Here is a 15815-nt window from a genome sequence, read left to right as displayed (position 1 = left end):
AAAAAACCCCAAATGGAGTGAAAGAAAAAGAAAATGGGAACTGGGAGAAAAGAAGGCGGGGGAGCAGGACCCGTTATTAGTGACTCACCTCCTTGATGAGGCTCATGAAGCGTGTCCCAAAGCGCCACGGCTTGTGGCGGTTGCACTGCAGCGAGCTGACGGTCATCTGTGGGAACTGCTGGACCGCCACCGACACCACGTGCACCGCGTCGTACATCAGCGCTGCATCCGTCTGAAACGACAGCGGCACCAGCACCGTCAGCGCACAGCAAACGCGTGGGACAGGCCAGCAGAGAGAGAGGGAAACAATAAATTGGCACTGCTCGTTCTGCTAAAGGGGACAAAAATGGTCCAGTTGCTTGTGCAGCACTGTAAAATGTAGCCTTGTTGCCATGTCATACATGAGTTATGTCAGGATCTTCAAGCAACCTCAGCTTTCCTCTTTTTAATGCTGTAAGAAAGGCTCAAATGGCTATTTTTCAGGATCATGGGAGTACATTAGTATCTGATGACTTAAGTTACTTTAAAAAGCAGTACGTTAGGGAGGTATATAAATCACTGTGCGCATGTTTGATTCAAGCTGGTTATTTTCATGAGTGATGCAAAAGAATAAAGGAAACAAGTTGAGAAAGCCTTAGCTATAAAGGAAAGTGTACAGGTTCAGGAAGTAACGTTTTTTGTTTTGAAATAACAGACGAGATTCCATCCCAACAGTACTCAATTGAATCATTAATAATTTTTAATGCGCACCAGTTCAAATCCCTATGGCAGAACTAATCAGTATCTTCAATAAATCAGAGGTAGATTAGAATTGCATCAAAATGCACATTAATTTTAATAGTTTTCAAGTCCCATCCTAAATAAATAGACTTAGACATAGTGTTTGCTAAGAAATGTTGCATTTCCTTAGCAAAGGACAGAGACAGCCTCTCAGTACACACTGCCATGCAGTACAAGTGATATCCCTCTCCTGTTCTCCTTGACAAACAGAGGCCTAGTAAGTCTCAGAACCAAAAGCACGAGAGGACCTTGGATTCAGGTGGTGGAAATGAGTGCTCCGCCATCTGCTCAGCATACCTTAGAGAAAAAGGACCTATTTCCCCTTCTCATTCACGTAATTAGTGAGCTGTGAAATTAGTTCTTTAATGGATAGGAAACCTGGAGATTATTGCGCTTGTCACAATACAATACAATGCAATACAAAATGAGCTTATATAGTGCCTTTCATGCAAAGGCATCCTGAGGCTCTTTACAATAAAACTAAACATAAAAATGCAAAAATATTCTACCATTATAGCCCATAAGCTACTGTTAAAGAGAATAATACACACTCAGATTTAAATGGCTCTCCCAAGGAGAGATTTCAGAATTCAAACAGAAATAAATTCTAATTTCAAAAAAAGCCAGCATAAGAGGTTTCAATGATCTCAGGCTCCAAGCAGTTTATGTAGGGGCTCCAAATCAGTCAGAAAATATTTTTGCTGCCAAATTGTTCATTATCTTCAAGGCATTAAAGTGCTTTTAAGGCAAGCTGATATTTGACAAGGAGGCAGTGAAAAACCAGAAAGCTGGAATGACATGCTGAGTAAGCGTCATTAAAGGTTTAATATTCTAGAAGCAAGACTTGGCAGTAGTTGAAGTCTAGACAACAGCTCTTTTAATAAGTACAACACATAAATCTGACTCAGAAATGCAAACTGGTTTTTAAATCAGTTTAATTTCTAAAACTGTAGTCCTTGTACCAATGAAGGAAAATAGAAATTGCTCTGAGACTTTAGCAAAAATATCCCACAAAATAGCAATCAGAAACTCAACACCAGCACCAACTGATTAATTAGATCCAAATTTGGAAGCAGAACTGTTAAGACTCGTCAGAAGGAATCAAATGGACATTATGCCAGATGCAGAACAACATGGCTTTCAGTTAAATTCCATAAGCCACTGAAGTGGAAATCTGTAGGATGACAAAAAACACCCAAAAATGTCAAAGGCACATGATAAGCTTCAAGAGATACACGTTGTGAGGCACTGGAACAGGGTGCTCAGAGATGTTGTGGATGTTCCCATTGCTGCGAGTGTTCAAAGCTAGTTTGAATGGAGCTCTGAGCAACCTGGTCCATGGCAGGCTGGGTTGGGGTTAGATGATCTTTAAGGTTCATTCCAACCTCTTAACATTCTATGATTCTGAAAACATCTATTCATCAAAGACAAAGCAGATGAGGAAGAAAATGCAATAGTGTCATATCCATAACTCAGTTGACAAGCCCTGTCCTATCAGATGGATAAATATGAACCCATATCTACCAGCTATTACTGTCATCAATATAAAATTACAAACACGTCACAAATTAAGTATATCTAGATTTCCTTGCAAAGACAAATATATTGCTAAAATTCTTTTTAAAAGTCTGAACAGTTCTTAAAATATTCTAGAAGAAAATGTCCTATTCAAACTAAAACAGAAGTAAAAAATTAACCTTGATACATAGTATTCTTATTCTCTAATCAGTTTTGTATCAAACTGAATTGGTTCATTAAAAATTTCAATGGAAGATACTGTACAGTTCACTTAATGCACAGCATGAGTCAAGATTATTTTGTTGATTAGTAAGGTATGCATAGACTTCATTACATTTTAGTTCTTTTGCTATCTTTACCTGCAAATTATCTGAATAATACTTCTACAGTAAGTAGAATAGCTTATAATTTTCATAGGCAGCTCATTATTCTCTTCAAGACTATCTTTGTCTTCCTATCTGTAGTCAGTAAACTTTTATCCTTGTGAGATAAATCCAACTACATTTAAAAGGTCAAACTGTTCATGGCATTTTGCTTAGTGTCTGATGGTCACTAAAGTATTCTGAAAAATTCTGTGCATTAATTAAAATGATTCTTATGTTCTTTCAAGTGTGACTTCCTTAGCTGCATCAAGAATGAAAAGAAACTGCAAATGCTCGCAAATGTATACCTGCATTTGTTTCCTAGGTGACCATGACAATAGTATTCAATAAATTCATAGAAGTGAAAGAACACTTACACATTTTATTGACATAGTCCTTGAAAAGGTGTGAACACAATAAAAGCAATTTATATAAAGTCTCTAATCCATTGTGAAACTTATTTCATCATATAAAATAAATAGCTTGTTACTGACTGGATTTCAGATCATAGTATCATGTGAAACAACCTTAATTCAGCCTGTCTGTGGTCACTGGTTTAAGTGTTAACACGTCCATTTCATACTGCAACAAGCTTTTATTGCTAAACTTGTATTTATGGCACTTGGCCTTCCAAGACTTTAGAACAGAATGAGAATGTTGCATTCCTGTTTCGTAAAAGAGTTTAAATACACAAGGCAGGGCATGTTCCATAAGGAATGAATTTTCCATTAGCCCTTAAAAACTGCATTTTATTTCTTACGCAATATTAGTTCCTGAGTTAGAACACTAGATGCAAAGTCAGGTTGTTAGATTAGGGGGGTTTTTAACTCCCAATATATCCAGTCTATTCATAGTCAGGTTTATGAAGGACAGAAATGACGTAGTACAATTTGGAGAGTAAGAACAGCAGCTGTTCTTTAATCTAAGAGCCTGAGCAAATAGTAGATGCTGCAGGTACAATGAGCAGGACAGCTTAATCAAATCTCCTCCCTCCCCAGCATAACTGTTTTAGGGAGAAGGAACATTACTTAGTCATCATTGCACAGTAAGGATTTGCAGTGTAATACTCATTTCAAAACCATCAAAAATGTCCTATAATCACCTTAGCCTATGAGCAGTACTTCTCCTTTGATAATTACTTACTCTTCTCTTTTATATTGAGTGACAATATAACACCCAATATATAATTATTATTTAGAAAACCTTGAATAAATGGGATATGTCATAAACAAAAAAAAAAACACTTCCATTTTTTTGTTCTACCACCTGCCTTTCATTTTTCCCCATACTACTCTTGTATTTTAGGTTATTTCCATTGTGAGCACAGTGAACAGAAGTAGCCCTCTGTTCAAGGGTTTTTTAAATTATCATTATTTTCCTTTGAAGACTGATTTTCTTATAGAAGCTTCCTCTGCTTCCTTTCTTTTGAACAACTAAAAAAACTTTATGTGCAAAAAGTCTGATAACACTTAGAAGTCAAGAAGCAAAGACTACCTACAGTGCAGGAGAGGTCCTCATTACTGGCACTATTGCCTTCCTTAAAGTATGTCCTGTTTGATAAAAAATTAAAAAGTTGAATTTAATATAAATTGGATAGTAGTTCTGTAGTTTATTAGATATAAACTAGAAAAACAATGATAGGTTACATATAAAAATAAGATTATTTTTGCTTGTAAAAATCTGTAGTTCCTTTATTTTAGAGTCTACTAATGCTTGATTAGAAAACTTTAAGGGCTAGATCTTGAATTTTGTTAGGACAACATGATTTTAATCCATGAAAGAGAGTAACTAGTAACATAAGAACTTTTTCCCCCAAATTATCACATAATGTGGTGCCAATGGTGCTAACATCACTCTACATAATTCACTACATATTCTTGATCAGATGCCTCCGAACTCTACTTTGAAATGTACCCTACAAAGAGATTTTTCAAGAAGGTCCAAAACAAGAGATTAATATTGAAGAAAGAAATTTTTCGTTGTCTTTCCCAGGTGTGTTAAAGAACACAGAAAGGGAGCATGAATGAAAAATATTACAAAACAAACAAAAAACCTCTTATAAACGCAATAGGAGACATTCTATCTTACTGATAAATGTGTAAGTTGTATTAGATTTAAATACCTTTAACAACCATGAGAAGAACTTGTGCACAAGCCCATCAACAAAAGACATTTCAGTTAGATGATGCCTGACAAATGCAGCACTGTGCACACAAATTCCAGAGACCAAACACACTACTGCTACTCACAGAAAGCTCTCCCACACTCAAGGCAATTATAACAAGTGACTGAAATTAAGAAGAAATGGCTTGCAAAACTAGTTCCTCCCCTCCTCAGCTAATAAAATCTATTGCCCCTGAAATAATTTCACTTAATTCTCACTTGCTAACACATCCCACAAAACCATTTTGCTAAGTGAGATTTAATAAATCTTTCAGCCTGGGATTAAATTTTACTGTTTTATGAACTGTTAAATTGCATTGTATGCTTATTAATGCTCATGTTTTCTTACTTCTTGACACATCCCTAATTCCACTCTAGGGTACAATCATGAAAAGAGTACAGATATGCTTTTCCCCCCCAAAAAATGCATTCCAATAGGGAACAAGATATGAGCACCAGGAAGCTATAAACAATGTTCATCTAACTTTAAAAAAAATCAGATTTTTTTCCAAAATACTCTAGTATTTTAAATAATACATAACTGATTAAATTATTTTTTAACTTTTTATGATCTAATGAAATTTAACAGGGTGTTGATTTACAGTGATTTTAAGTAGAGACGAAACAGATGCAAGTTATTTTCCCCATCACCAAAATATTTAACATCCAAAAAAGACAATTATTTGTTTCATATATTATAAAAAAAAAATTACATTAACAAAAATTCTTTAAAAAGATTCTTTTTGTAATTTAGAAAAAGTGAACTACTCAGGTAATCTTATGTTTTAATGTGTAATTTTTCTTGCACAAAAAAATAGTAGAAAAGAAAGGATTTCCTCTTTTGCCTCAGTGCCTCCTAGTTTGATGTACAATTTGAATTGAAATAGCAAAGGGGAACATGAACAATGACAAATTTTCACAAAATGCCAAGAGAAGAAAGGAACAGGAAAAGCATTCTAAATGATAGTGATATGGTTTCCACATTTCTTGTAATTGCATTGTCATTATATAGAAAAGAATATACTGTTATTGACAGAATAAGCACATATTTCCTATTACAAAAGTTTGAAGTGGCAGAACATTTTTCATGTCTCAGAACATTCTTAGAGAGGAATGTCATTTAATAGAATATTTAGGTCTTAAGTATATGAAAATTAGTTAGGTGGGTAGCCACTTACTACAACTTGATTTTCACTCATTGTAGGTGAAACTTTTAGAGAACTTAAAATTTTGTCAGAAATAGACACAGAAAATCTGTTTAGCAAGTCGTTTACACACTTTTCCCTGAAATAACAACAACAGAAGTATTTCTCCTATCTGCTTGATCTTTGATTAAGATTAGAATTTCATTTTAGCAAATAAAATGTTAAAGATTTAGAATATAACATGAAGTGAATAGGAAAATTTTGAGTTATTTTTTTCTGACAAGGACACCTTGTCATTCTTGTGAAGCAAGAGCTTAAATCTTAATTATGAAAAAAAATTTAAGGGAATAAGAAATGTTAAGGAAACCTCTCTGTCTGACCAGTCACTCACATCATCTGAGCTGGGACAGAAGTCCCTCTGCAGCCACACCATAAATCATTCAACCTATATAGTGATCTGCATTTATCTGGGATAATGGAATAAACACAAACAGAATGGTGATTTGGGGCAGGGAGGGAAGAGAGGAAAGTAAATAAAATATATTTCTAATTATATTTTTTTTGAAATTTATTTCTTAGATATTCTTTTTTCTGTGATTTGATCCTGTAGATGTCTCATCATGTCATAAACTCTACTAATTAAAGAATAGAATTACTTTCAGTGTATTGCTTGCAATAGCAAAAGTCACCTGACTGAGTAAACCTTTGCAGTATGTGCTTATAATATACAATTAGGAAGAAGATGTTATGATGTTTTTATTTAAGTTCTAAAGTTTTATATATATATGTGTATATATATATAAGTTTCTACATATCCTTAAAAATGAATGTAACATTTCCAGATCAAAGATATTCTGAAGTACTTTCTCAACCTTCCTTCTGAACTTTAAGAATTATGGTATCAGCTGTAATTTTTATTTTTTATTCAAAAAAATACCCCATTACACTCTTATATGCCTTAGGGACAGATAGCAAAAATCTAATTACAAGGAACAATGGGTCATTATTTAGTCTTTGGTAGTCTACTTCCTTTCATCTCTTCTCAAATTCAAAAAATCAATATGATTGTGATCACTGCAACTCCATCAAGCACATCCACAATAAAGACCTGTCTGCTACTATTATATTAGCTCAGCATTCAAGACTTATCACACCACATGAAAAGTCCTTCTGCATGAGCAATTCATAACTAATTACAGAAAGATCTTACTCAGCATGCACAGTGAATACCTTTGTACCCACATGCAGCAAGAAAGTACACCTGGCAATGGAAATGACAGGCATAGAGCTAGTATAACACAGAGATTAAATGTAAATCTGATCAAAAATAGAGAGAAAACCCCACACATTCCAAAGAATTATCTCTCAGTATTCTATTTTTATCTCCCGTAAAAATAGTACAGTTTTTGAGGATTTCAGACATTTCACATCTTCAAATTTGGTAGGTAAAATGACAAAAAATAAATGTATATTGGTGATTTTGAATGCAGATAAATGAGTTGTGAGTATTCATAATAAATTTCCTTCTCCTGCTTTAAATTTCTCTTCTTTTAGAAAGGACTAATGATAGAGACTTTAATATCTTCAGGAAAAAAAAATTATATGTACAACATTGCAAAGTTCAGGTTTGCAGGAGAAAACAAATTGTTAAGCAGTATAAAATATAAGTAACCCATGAAAACTCATTTATTTCAAAATAGAATTCTGCTTTATGCCAGTCTTTTATAATTCTTTTATTAATTTATGTCCTATGGCTCTGTTCTAAATAAATTATGTTTTTTTCTTTTGAACTAACATCTCCTTAAAATAAGTAGTACCTAAACCAAAAGATATTAAAAGACACACTGCTGGCCTGTGACTTACAAAATCAATCTTTTTTTTAGATTTTAAAAGTAGATATTTTATGTGGGGATTTTTTTGTCTTTGAGATTGTTTAGAGGTTTGGAGATTTTTGGTTTTGTTCTGTTTCATTTGAGAAGCATATCTATTTTTAGATTCTTCATTGTCTTCTTCATAAATCTTTGATCAACTTGTCTGTTATATGCAGATGATAGTCTAGACAGCTTACAGAAACTCAAATTGATCTTGCAGTATTACTCTTTTTTTCTTTGTCAATGTTCCTCCACCAACTGCCTTTCACTGTGTAATTACTTTTTCATTTCAATGAAATTCTCTGTTAATTAATATTTATTTTAGGAAAAAAAAAACATTTTTATCATGTTATGGTGCTAGTTGTAATAATCAGATTCTCATAAATTGTTGATTCCATCTTCACAGAGTAGACACAGAATTAAATACATTGACATATTTGCATTAGACACATTTTGTTTCAATTAAAATCTGCTTACAGCAAAGCAGTTTATTCAGTGATTGAAAAGCTGCATTCTGATTTGTGACACTACTTTTCTGGGCTATCTTCTAAAATTGCCCTCACAAAAGCAGCTATCATTGACTATTATTCTAATATTTTAGCCGACAAAAATTTATGCAATTTAAGAACAGCTTCAAACTGTGGTGGTTCAAGCAAAGCTGAGTAACTTTTAATGGGATCCTCCATGACTGGAGGTGCATTGACAATGAAAGCTTATTTGAAATTTTAGGTACTTAGATATGCTTGAATAGCAAAGCACACAGACATTAAAAGTATATTAAAAATAAAGATATACAGATAATCAAAGTAAGATACAGAAAAATTGTTGTGTGGGGTTTATGTACATGAACTTCTCAAAACTTACAATTCACTTGTAGTAATTCAGTGCTAGAAGGAATACAAGCTCATTAATCAGAACTCAAACAGATATTGCTATCATGTTAGACATAGATGCTCTTTTGGTGAACATAAGAGCCAACTACAGTCTTCATAGTGATCAGGTTTTTTTTCAATATATACTTGAAATTTGGTATGTTCAACAAAATTTGTGGCAATATGCAGAATTCAAATTCACAGTGATCCATCCTGAAATTTTGGAACTCTCTCTAAGCACAGTTCACTTTCAAAGGGTATTTATATCGTAAAGCCAACTGATAGTATATAATTTTCATAATTACTAAACCAAAAATAGGAATTGAAAAAACTGAATATTCTTCCAGCTTTTTCAATACTCTATCAGGATTCCATCCATCAGGGTAACAGTCAAATTACTTCACTGCATCTAAATCTACATTGAAAAATAAAAATGTGCCCAAGCTTATGCAGAAATTTTAAGTATGTCTCTGACTAATCTGGTGAGAATTTATTTTTCCTCAAATGTACATGTACCTCTTAACTATGCTGAACCAAGATTTAAAAACTTATTTTTCACACCATTTTTCAGAACATTGTCCATGTCTGAAGTTGAATACTGTAAGAAACAAGAAAGAAGAGAGAAGAGAATGAAAATCAAGGAACTATAGAAGTATTTAACTTCAGTATCACAAGGAATCCTAGTTTTCTCATTCATACTCACAAACAACTCCCCTAACCAAATGGCCTTCAACAGATAAAGCAATACATTAGTCTTGTCTCTAAAACTAAATGGAAGAGATTGATAAGGTATTTATCAGGTGTGGAAAATTTGCAGGAAATAATATAATATTTTTATGCTCCCTGGATAAAGAACAAACTCAAAATATTGTGTCACAAAATTAAAATCACAAAGGATCATGTTTCACCTAGATGCCTAATGTTATGATCTTATCCAAACAGGCTGTTGTGCAAAGACTCCTACACAGAAATAAACCTAATCAGGTTAAAAATTTTATCATCTCATTTTGTTCATCTCGTAGTTCCTATAAAAATTTTCGTGGACAATGGAATGATGCATATTCATAGAAGAAAAATTGTTTTTCCTGAAGCTGTTAATCTAAAATGTTAACTCCTGCCCTTGATAAAAAAATTCCAGATATCATAGAGTGCAGTAAATGTCATGGCTGTTCAGAAAAACCTTCCCTGACTGGTCATGAATAGGTCAAGGCAGCAGGCAGCTCACAAATGATTTCTGCATGACAGTAGTTTCTTCCTTTTAATGTGATTATCTATTTATTCTCCTATTCTAATGAAATTGGGGAGGCCTGAGTAATCTAAAACTCAAAAGGCAGCTATTTTAAAGTCTCAAAGTTAATAGCAGTTGATTTCTTTACAATTTTTAATCTAATATTTAATTAAAAGTGCAACAAAAAATTATCCAGTTATGAAAATCACAAAAAGCCTTTTGAGTTTCAGGGAGGTACAACTATTTCCAATTTGTCAGAAAGAAAGCAATGTCAGAGAATTATTTCTGCACAGAATTAGTTCTGCACAAGTTCTTTATATTGAAATATCTGAGAAGAACCAGTTCATCCATACAGTGTAGTAACTTAAGAACCTCAATGTCGCAGAGCTCTAGTTCACCAAAAACTGACACAGGAACAGTGAAATTTGGCACCAGAGCCATTAGTAGGACGAGATTGCCAAAGCATAGGTAGGAGGCACCTTTTAATCTCTTCTCAATTCTCATAGCTTCTTATTATGTTTTCCATAGAACTGCTAACTTTAAAATTATGTGGAAGAGCTTTCCTTTTGCAAGTGTGTTTTCACAAAGAAGTTGATGTACAATGCTTGTATAATGTTGTATGTTGATGGATACATAAACATTTAGCTAAATTCATTTGATTGAAACTAAATGCTTTTAACAGGCTTGTTTTGATATTTTAAACAAGTATTAAATCTATATTATTTACTTTCCTTTCTCTAGATGGCTTTTTCTATGTCTATTTTTGCTTTAGTCTGTCACCAAAACAAAGACAACACTTGCCCACTCATTTCCCTCTCATTAAGATTTATTCTCACAATAATTTTTGAAGGCTTCCTTACTGTGAAATACTTGCCACAGATTTTACTTTCGAGCAGCAGTAAGCTTTTGAAGTGACTCTCCTGATGTGTGACACCGCAGAGCAGTGCTCTGGTGCACATCATGAAGAGGTCTCATAATGCATAGACTCTCTTAAAACAAAATTCACTGAAAGATGTGATTGAGGGCTGTACTTTATGTGCTCCATCTGCTAATTGGCTTTGTCCAAAGGAATGGACTAGCAAGAGTCTGGAAGCAAAGTAGCTGGAAATAAAAGAGTATGAAATAAGAAGTTTCAGGTTTTTGGCACCAACAGCTTTGCTTTATGAGGCTGCCTCCAATGGGCCTTTTCACTTGTTATTGTAGCCATGTCATAACTAAATTCCAGTGATCACTTGAGAAAATCTGGTGCCATCTTCAGGTATATTCTCTTTTGTTACTACTCTGAAAATATTAGTCTTATCTTCACACCATCTCTAATTCAAGTGTGAAAATCCAAAATTCTGCTCTGAAAGGATGGTGGCTACTCATTTAAAGTATGAAGAAAGGAAAGATAATAAAGCATTTTCAACTCTACAAATATGAAGAATGGAGAAGAAATGTGTATATGCAATTAATTTATAGAAGATAATAGCTTTTTATAGTGGTCAGTAGAGGGATGGTTTGGGACTCATTTGTCAGACTGCACAAATGCATAAGAATTGAAGATGGGAATGGTTGCCTTTGGCTCTAACTGTTAAAACCTAGTTATCAATCTTCATCTAAGTCTTCGAGGAGCTTCTCTTGGTGAGCAATCAATACTGCATTTGCCACAATAGCTCATTTAATTATTTTCATCCTAAATATCCTGTCAGCAGGAGGAAGTCTTCCTGATTTTAATTAATTTTGAGATCATTGATTTTTTTGCCTTTTCCTTTCCTGTGGTTACACATGCAGACACAAAGGCACAGACACACACTTTTAGCCTGCAGGCTATGTAAGATGTATGACAAATCCTTGGTGAAAACCCCGCATATAACTGCAGTATGCCTAGGTGACATACAGCTTTACTTTCAAATCTTTAACCTTCAACTGCTGCAAATGAGCCTCTGGCATCTAAACCTAGTTGAGCAAAACAGTAAATTGAGAAGCGTGTTTGCTGAATATTTTTCAATTAAAGAATCTTTAAATCAACGGGCAGTAAGGATATCACAGCCACAAGCCTGCTACAACTTACAGAGCAAAACAATGACAGAAAATGGAAGTCAGAGAACTGAAAATAGTAATGGAAATCATGAACTTACATTATATTTGTAAATAAATAAAGATGTTGTATTAACACCCAAAATGAAAATGCTTCAGGCTCTAGAGTGCTATGTCACATTTCCCCTGTGCTAAATAGTAGAAACAAACAAGACAGAATGCAAGTCACTCAGAACAAAGTCTTAAAATTTGTAAAACACAAGCTCATAACAGAAGTTAAAGAAAAATGTTTAGTCTGTACACCTAGAGAGAGAATAATGCATCTTCTACATGAGAACCCTTGCATCCCATTTTCAGAGAAAACTGTCAATCTTGTTAATCTCTACATTGTAAATGGGTGAGATGATTGCTCTTGGGACCCCCAGCAACAGCCTGGGAATCGGGAAATGAAACAGAGACAGAAATTCACTTTTTATCTTAGAATAACATTAGTATTTCTGTATAAATAGTGTTGAAAATCAGGTAAAAAAATATTATTTGGATCCCCAAAAAAGTTTAATTGCTTCTTGGTCTGTATCTAGATGTATCTGTATCAGGGATACTCCTGCATCAGTAACATGCTCATAAACAAAAAGGAAGATTCCATTTAAAAGAACACTCAAAAAATATGAATAGCTGAAAAATTGCATATCTAGTGTTTAAAAATCAGATGGATTCATTTCAGTCATATGTATAGTATGTAATCCCATTTGTGCCACTTCTACATTTTTAGGAAAAGGAGAGGGGGAGAAAACCCCACCAATCTGTAGTAAATGAATTGGCAACTATACTAATGAAGAATAATCAAAATCTACATACATTCTAGAGTGGTTAAAAACCTCTTCATTCATAGCTCTACTGCCAGAGATGACATTTAATTTGTAGCTAATAATAAAGCAGTTATATATGATTATTCTTATTTAACATGCCATGGAATAATTGTGGAGTTACTTACTTTAATACAAAGAATATCACTTCACAAGATACCAATACAACAGAAACAAGGCAAAGAGACAGCTTCCATTTTAATGCCACTGTACAAGGGACAGAATTTTCTGGATCAACAAACGTCAGAAAAGATACAGTATTGCAGTAGAGAAATTAGAGCAACATTAAAGGAATACATAATATCATTAATTACACTGATTCTAACTGCAGTCTTGTAAAGAGAGGCTCCTTCTAAGTAGAGCAGTAAGTTATAAATATTTTCCATCAATATTCTTAGCTTAGACCTTGGACAATGTTTCTATGTACATCTCTTCATGACAAAATGTTTTTCTCCACTATTTTTCCTTGAAAATTATAAAAATTGCCTCTAGAATTAATCCAGTAATTTCTTTCTGTAAATCCATGAAGCTTAAATACATTACCTTTAGATCTGAGAAGCAAGTGGCATTAATTATTTTTTAACTACATTAAAAAAAAAATTTAACATTATTTCAGTTTGTTAAAATCTGAACAAAATTATCAGATTAAAATACCAGAAAACATCATCACTATATTCTCCTTGGATGAGCTACTGTTGTATAAATAGCTGCGTATTAAAATTCTGATAAAGTCGCTCTCTCCGCCACAATCCATTAAGCACTGTACAGTATTAACACAACTGAAAGAATTTGGAAAGTAGATGTTTGTTTGAAAAATGAAAGGTGGGAAAACAAGACCAGGAAGCAGTTCTGCACTTCAGAGACAAATGCAGTTCCTCTCACAGATGTTCCTCAGGGAAATAAACAGCAGCAGCAAGGCCAAGTCAAGAAAGCTCTCTGAGAAGAAAAGCAAGATTGTAAAGTACTCCACCACATGCTCACATTCCTCTGGGAACTGTTATCTTGCTCAAACAAATCCAACTCACTAAAACTGACAGTTGTGCACTGCTCTTTATTCTTAAAGGATTAACATTAGGGAAAAAATATGAAATGGAAGTATCTTTCAAGATGCAAACTACATAAGAGACTATCTAATCACTGCTGCTAAAGAAGGGAGTATGTGCTGAGACTCCAGTCTCTTTTTCTTGTGCATGGCTGGCACAAGAAATCTGCTGAGAGACTGCTTTTCATTCTTAAGATGAAAAAAATAGTAAACTGAGCCACCAAATTATCCTTAGAGAGAAGTAAATATATGAAAAAACCTCTTAGAGACTGGACACCTGTTTACATACACATTTATGAACATTTCAGAGCTATTATTTGGATGTACATAATACACATGCCTTTGCATATGAATATTTTCCAAGTGCACTGCTTTTTAAAAATTCCATCCCAGTGAACTGTAGCTTTACAGAACAAATTGTTATATAATTAATTTCTATAACTTCAGCTATTTAAAAACTATCTAGAGAGCCATAGATTAAAAACTGTGATTCATCTGGATATCCTGAGATTAGAGAAGGCCTAGACTTATAGCTTATGTTGTATACCCTACTTTGAGTAAAACTCTCTTAACAGAGTTCAAGCACTTCATCTTATAAAAACCCAAGATCTGAATGGAAACTGTACTATGCAATTTCTGTGAAACAAATCAAATTATCATTGTATAATTATAATGAGCTCTAATCTACCCAAGTTAAGTCCAAGGGAGTGAACTGCTTCATTGGATATTACTGTACGCATTTTGGAAGTTAGACAGGATGCGATCCACAAATATGGATTCCCATATCTACTAAGCAAATTGCTGTCTAGGCAAGCTTCAGCAATTCTGTTTCAAAAAGGATTAAAAGTAAGTTGTTGTTTTATCTAAAGGGTGATTTCACATATACAAATGAGAAGCAAAAGATCAAAAATATCATAAAGACAGTATTGCACACAAAGAGTAGCTGAACACAATTCTAGTTTTCTTAAACCCGTTCAATCTTTACTGTGAGGTGGGAAAGAGAATAGGAAATGTCCCACATTTAGCATTTATCTGAAGTACTTGAATAATAATTAAAACATATTATGTTAATTGTTATAGACTAGACAGAACAGAAAACACACTTGTGCTTATTACTCTAATTCAAGCAGTAGTAGAATTAATTTTGCTTCAAGTAGAAGCAAAATATTTTTGGCTCAAAACCTTGTGTTTTCCTGTTTAATTCAAGATTATGCAAAACAAAAAGATGATGCAGGATATACCTTAAGAAATGTGGAAACTAATTAGACTTGTAAAACTGAAGATGCAAAGCCCATTGAGACCAGTCTATCTTTGCTTGTAACAATTTTCATTTTTAATAGAGAGTTAGACAGTATTTCACAGGTAGTATTTCACTAGTTTTAGCATGTACATTGACTGCCTCATCAGCCATAAACTCATAAACACCTACTCAAAGTATGAGTAAATGTAGTATGAGTATATTTCCTAAATGTATTTTGCTGTCCTGATCTCCTTTTTCTGAACAATCAGCAGCTAGATTGTTCTACTCCTGTAATTCAAAACACTGCACAATAGCTTATTGAGACATTTTAGTAATATTTTGAAATTAGCACCTGTACAGAGGCTTTTTTGCTTGGTCATTCTTCCACGTGTTTATTTAACTCAACTTCTTAACCCTTACCTTGAAGGGACTTGCCACTAGGATCACACAGAAACCCTAAAGTGACAGGCAACTGCCTCAGGAAATGGATACGGTACACATTCACTGGTGCTAGAGATCTTTGAAACAACTGATTAAGATTCACAAAGGTCAAGTGCAAGAGAAAAAGCTTTTCTAGGAGGGGAGGATGGAGAATGAGAGTCCATTATCTCTGCTTGTAGTGCAAATGCATTTCTCTTTCCAACCTCAATAGTACCCTGCCTGCTCTCTCCCTGATTGCTTTTACTCTACTGAAACACTACAAAAATAG

The 15815-nt window shown here is 33.8% G+C and overlaps 1 protein-coding gene across 5 annotated transcripts in view; it reads right to left on the bottom strand.

Moving 5' to 3' along the window:
* Positions 1–15815, bottom strand: part of GRIK2 (glutamate ionotropic receptor kainate type subunit 2) — a 357572-nt gene that overhangs the window by 168480 nt on the left and 173277 nt on the right. For all 5 annotated transcript variants that reach the window (XM_064412796.1, XM_064412799.1, XM_064412798.1 and 2 more), the window contains one exon: positions 89–232. In XM_064412796.1, coding sequence (XP_064268866.1) covers positions 89–232 — 144 coding nt within the window. The remainder of the gene's footprint in view (positions 1–88; positions 233–15815) is intronic.

This window comes from Passer domesticus, chromosome 3, assembly GCF_036417665.1.
Source record: "Passer domesticus isolate bPasDom1 chromosome 3, bPasDom1.hap1, whole genome shotgun sequence".
NCBI classification, from domain to species: Eukaryota; Metazoa; Chordata; class Aves; order Passeriformes; family Passeridae; genus Passer; species Passer domesticus.
Note: the sequence above shows the minus strand (reverse complement) of the source record. Positions and strands in the feature narration are given on the sequence as shown.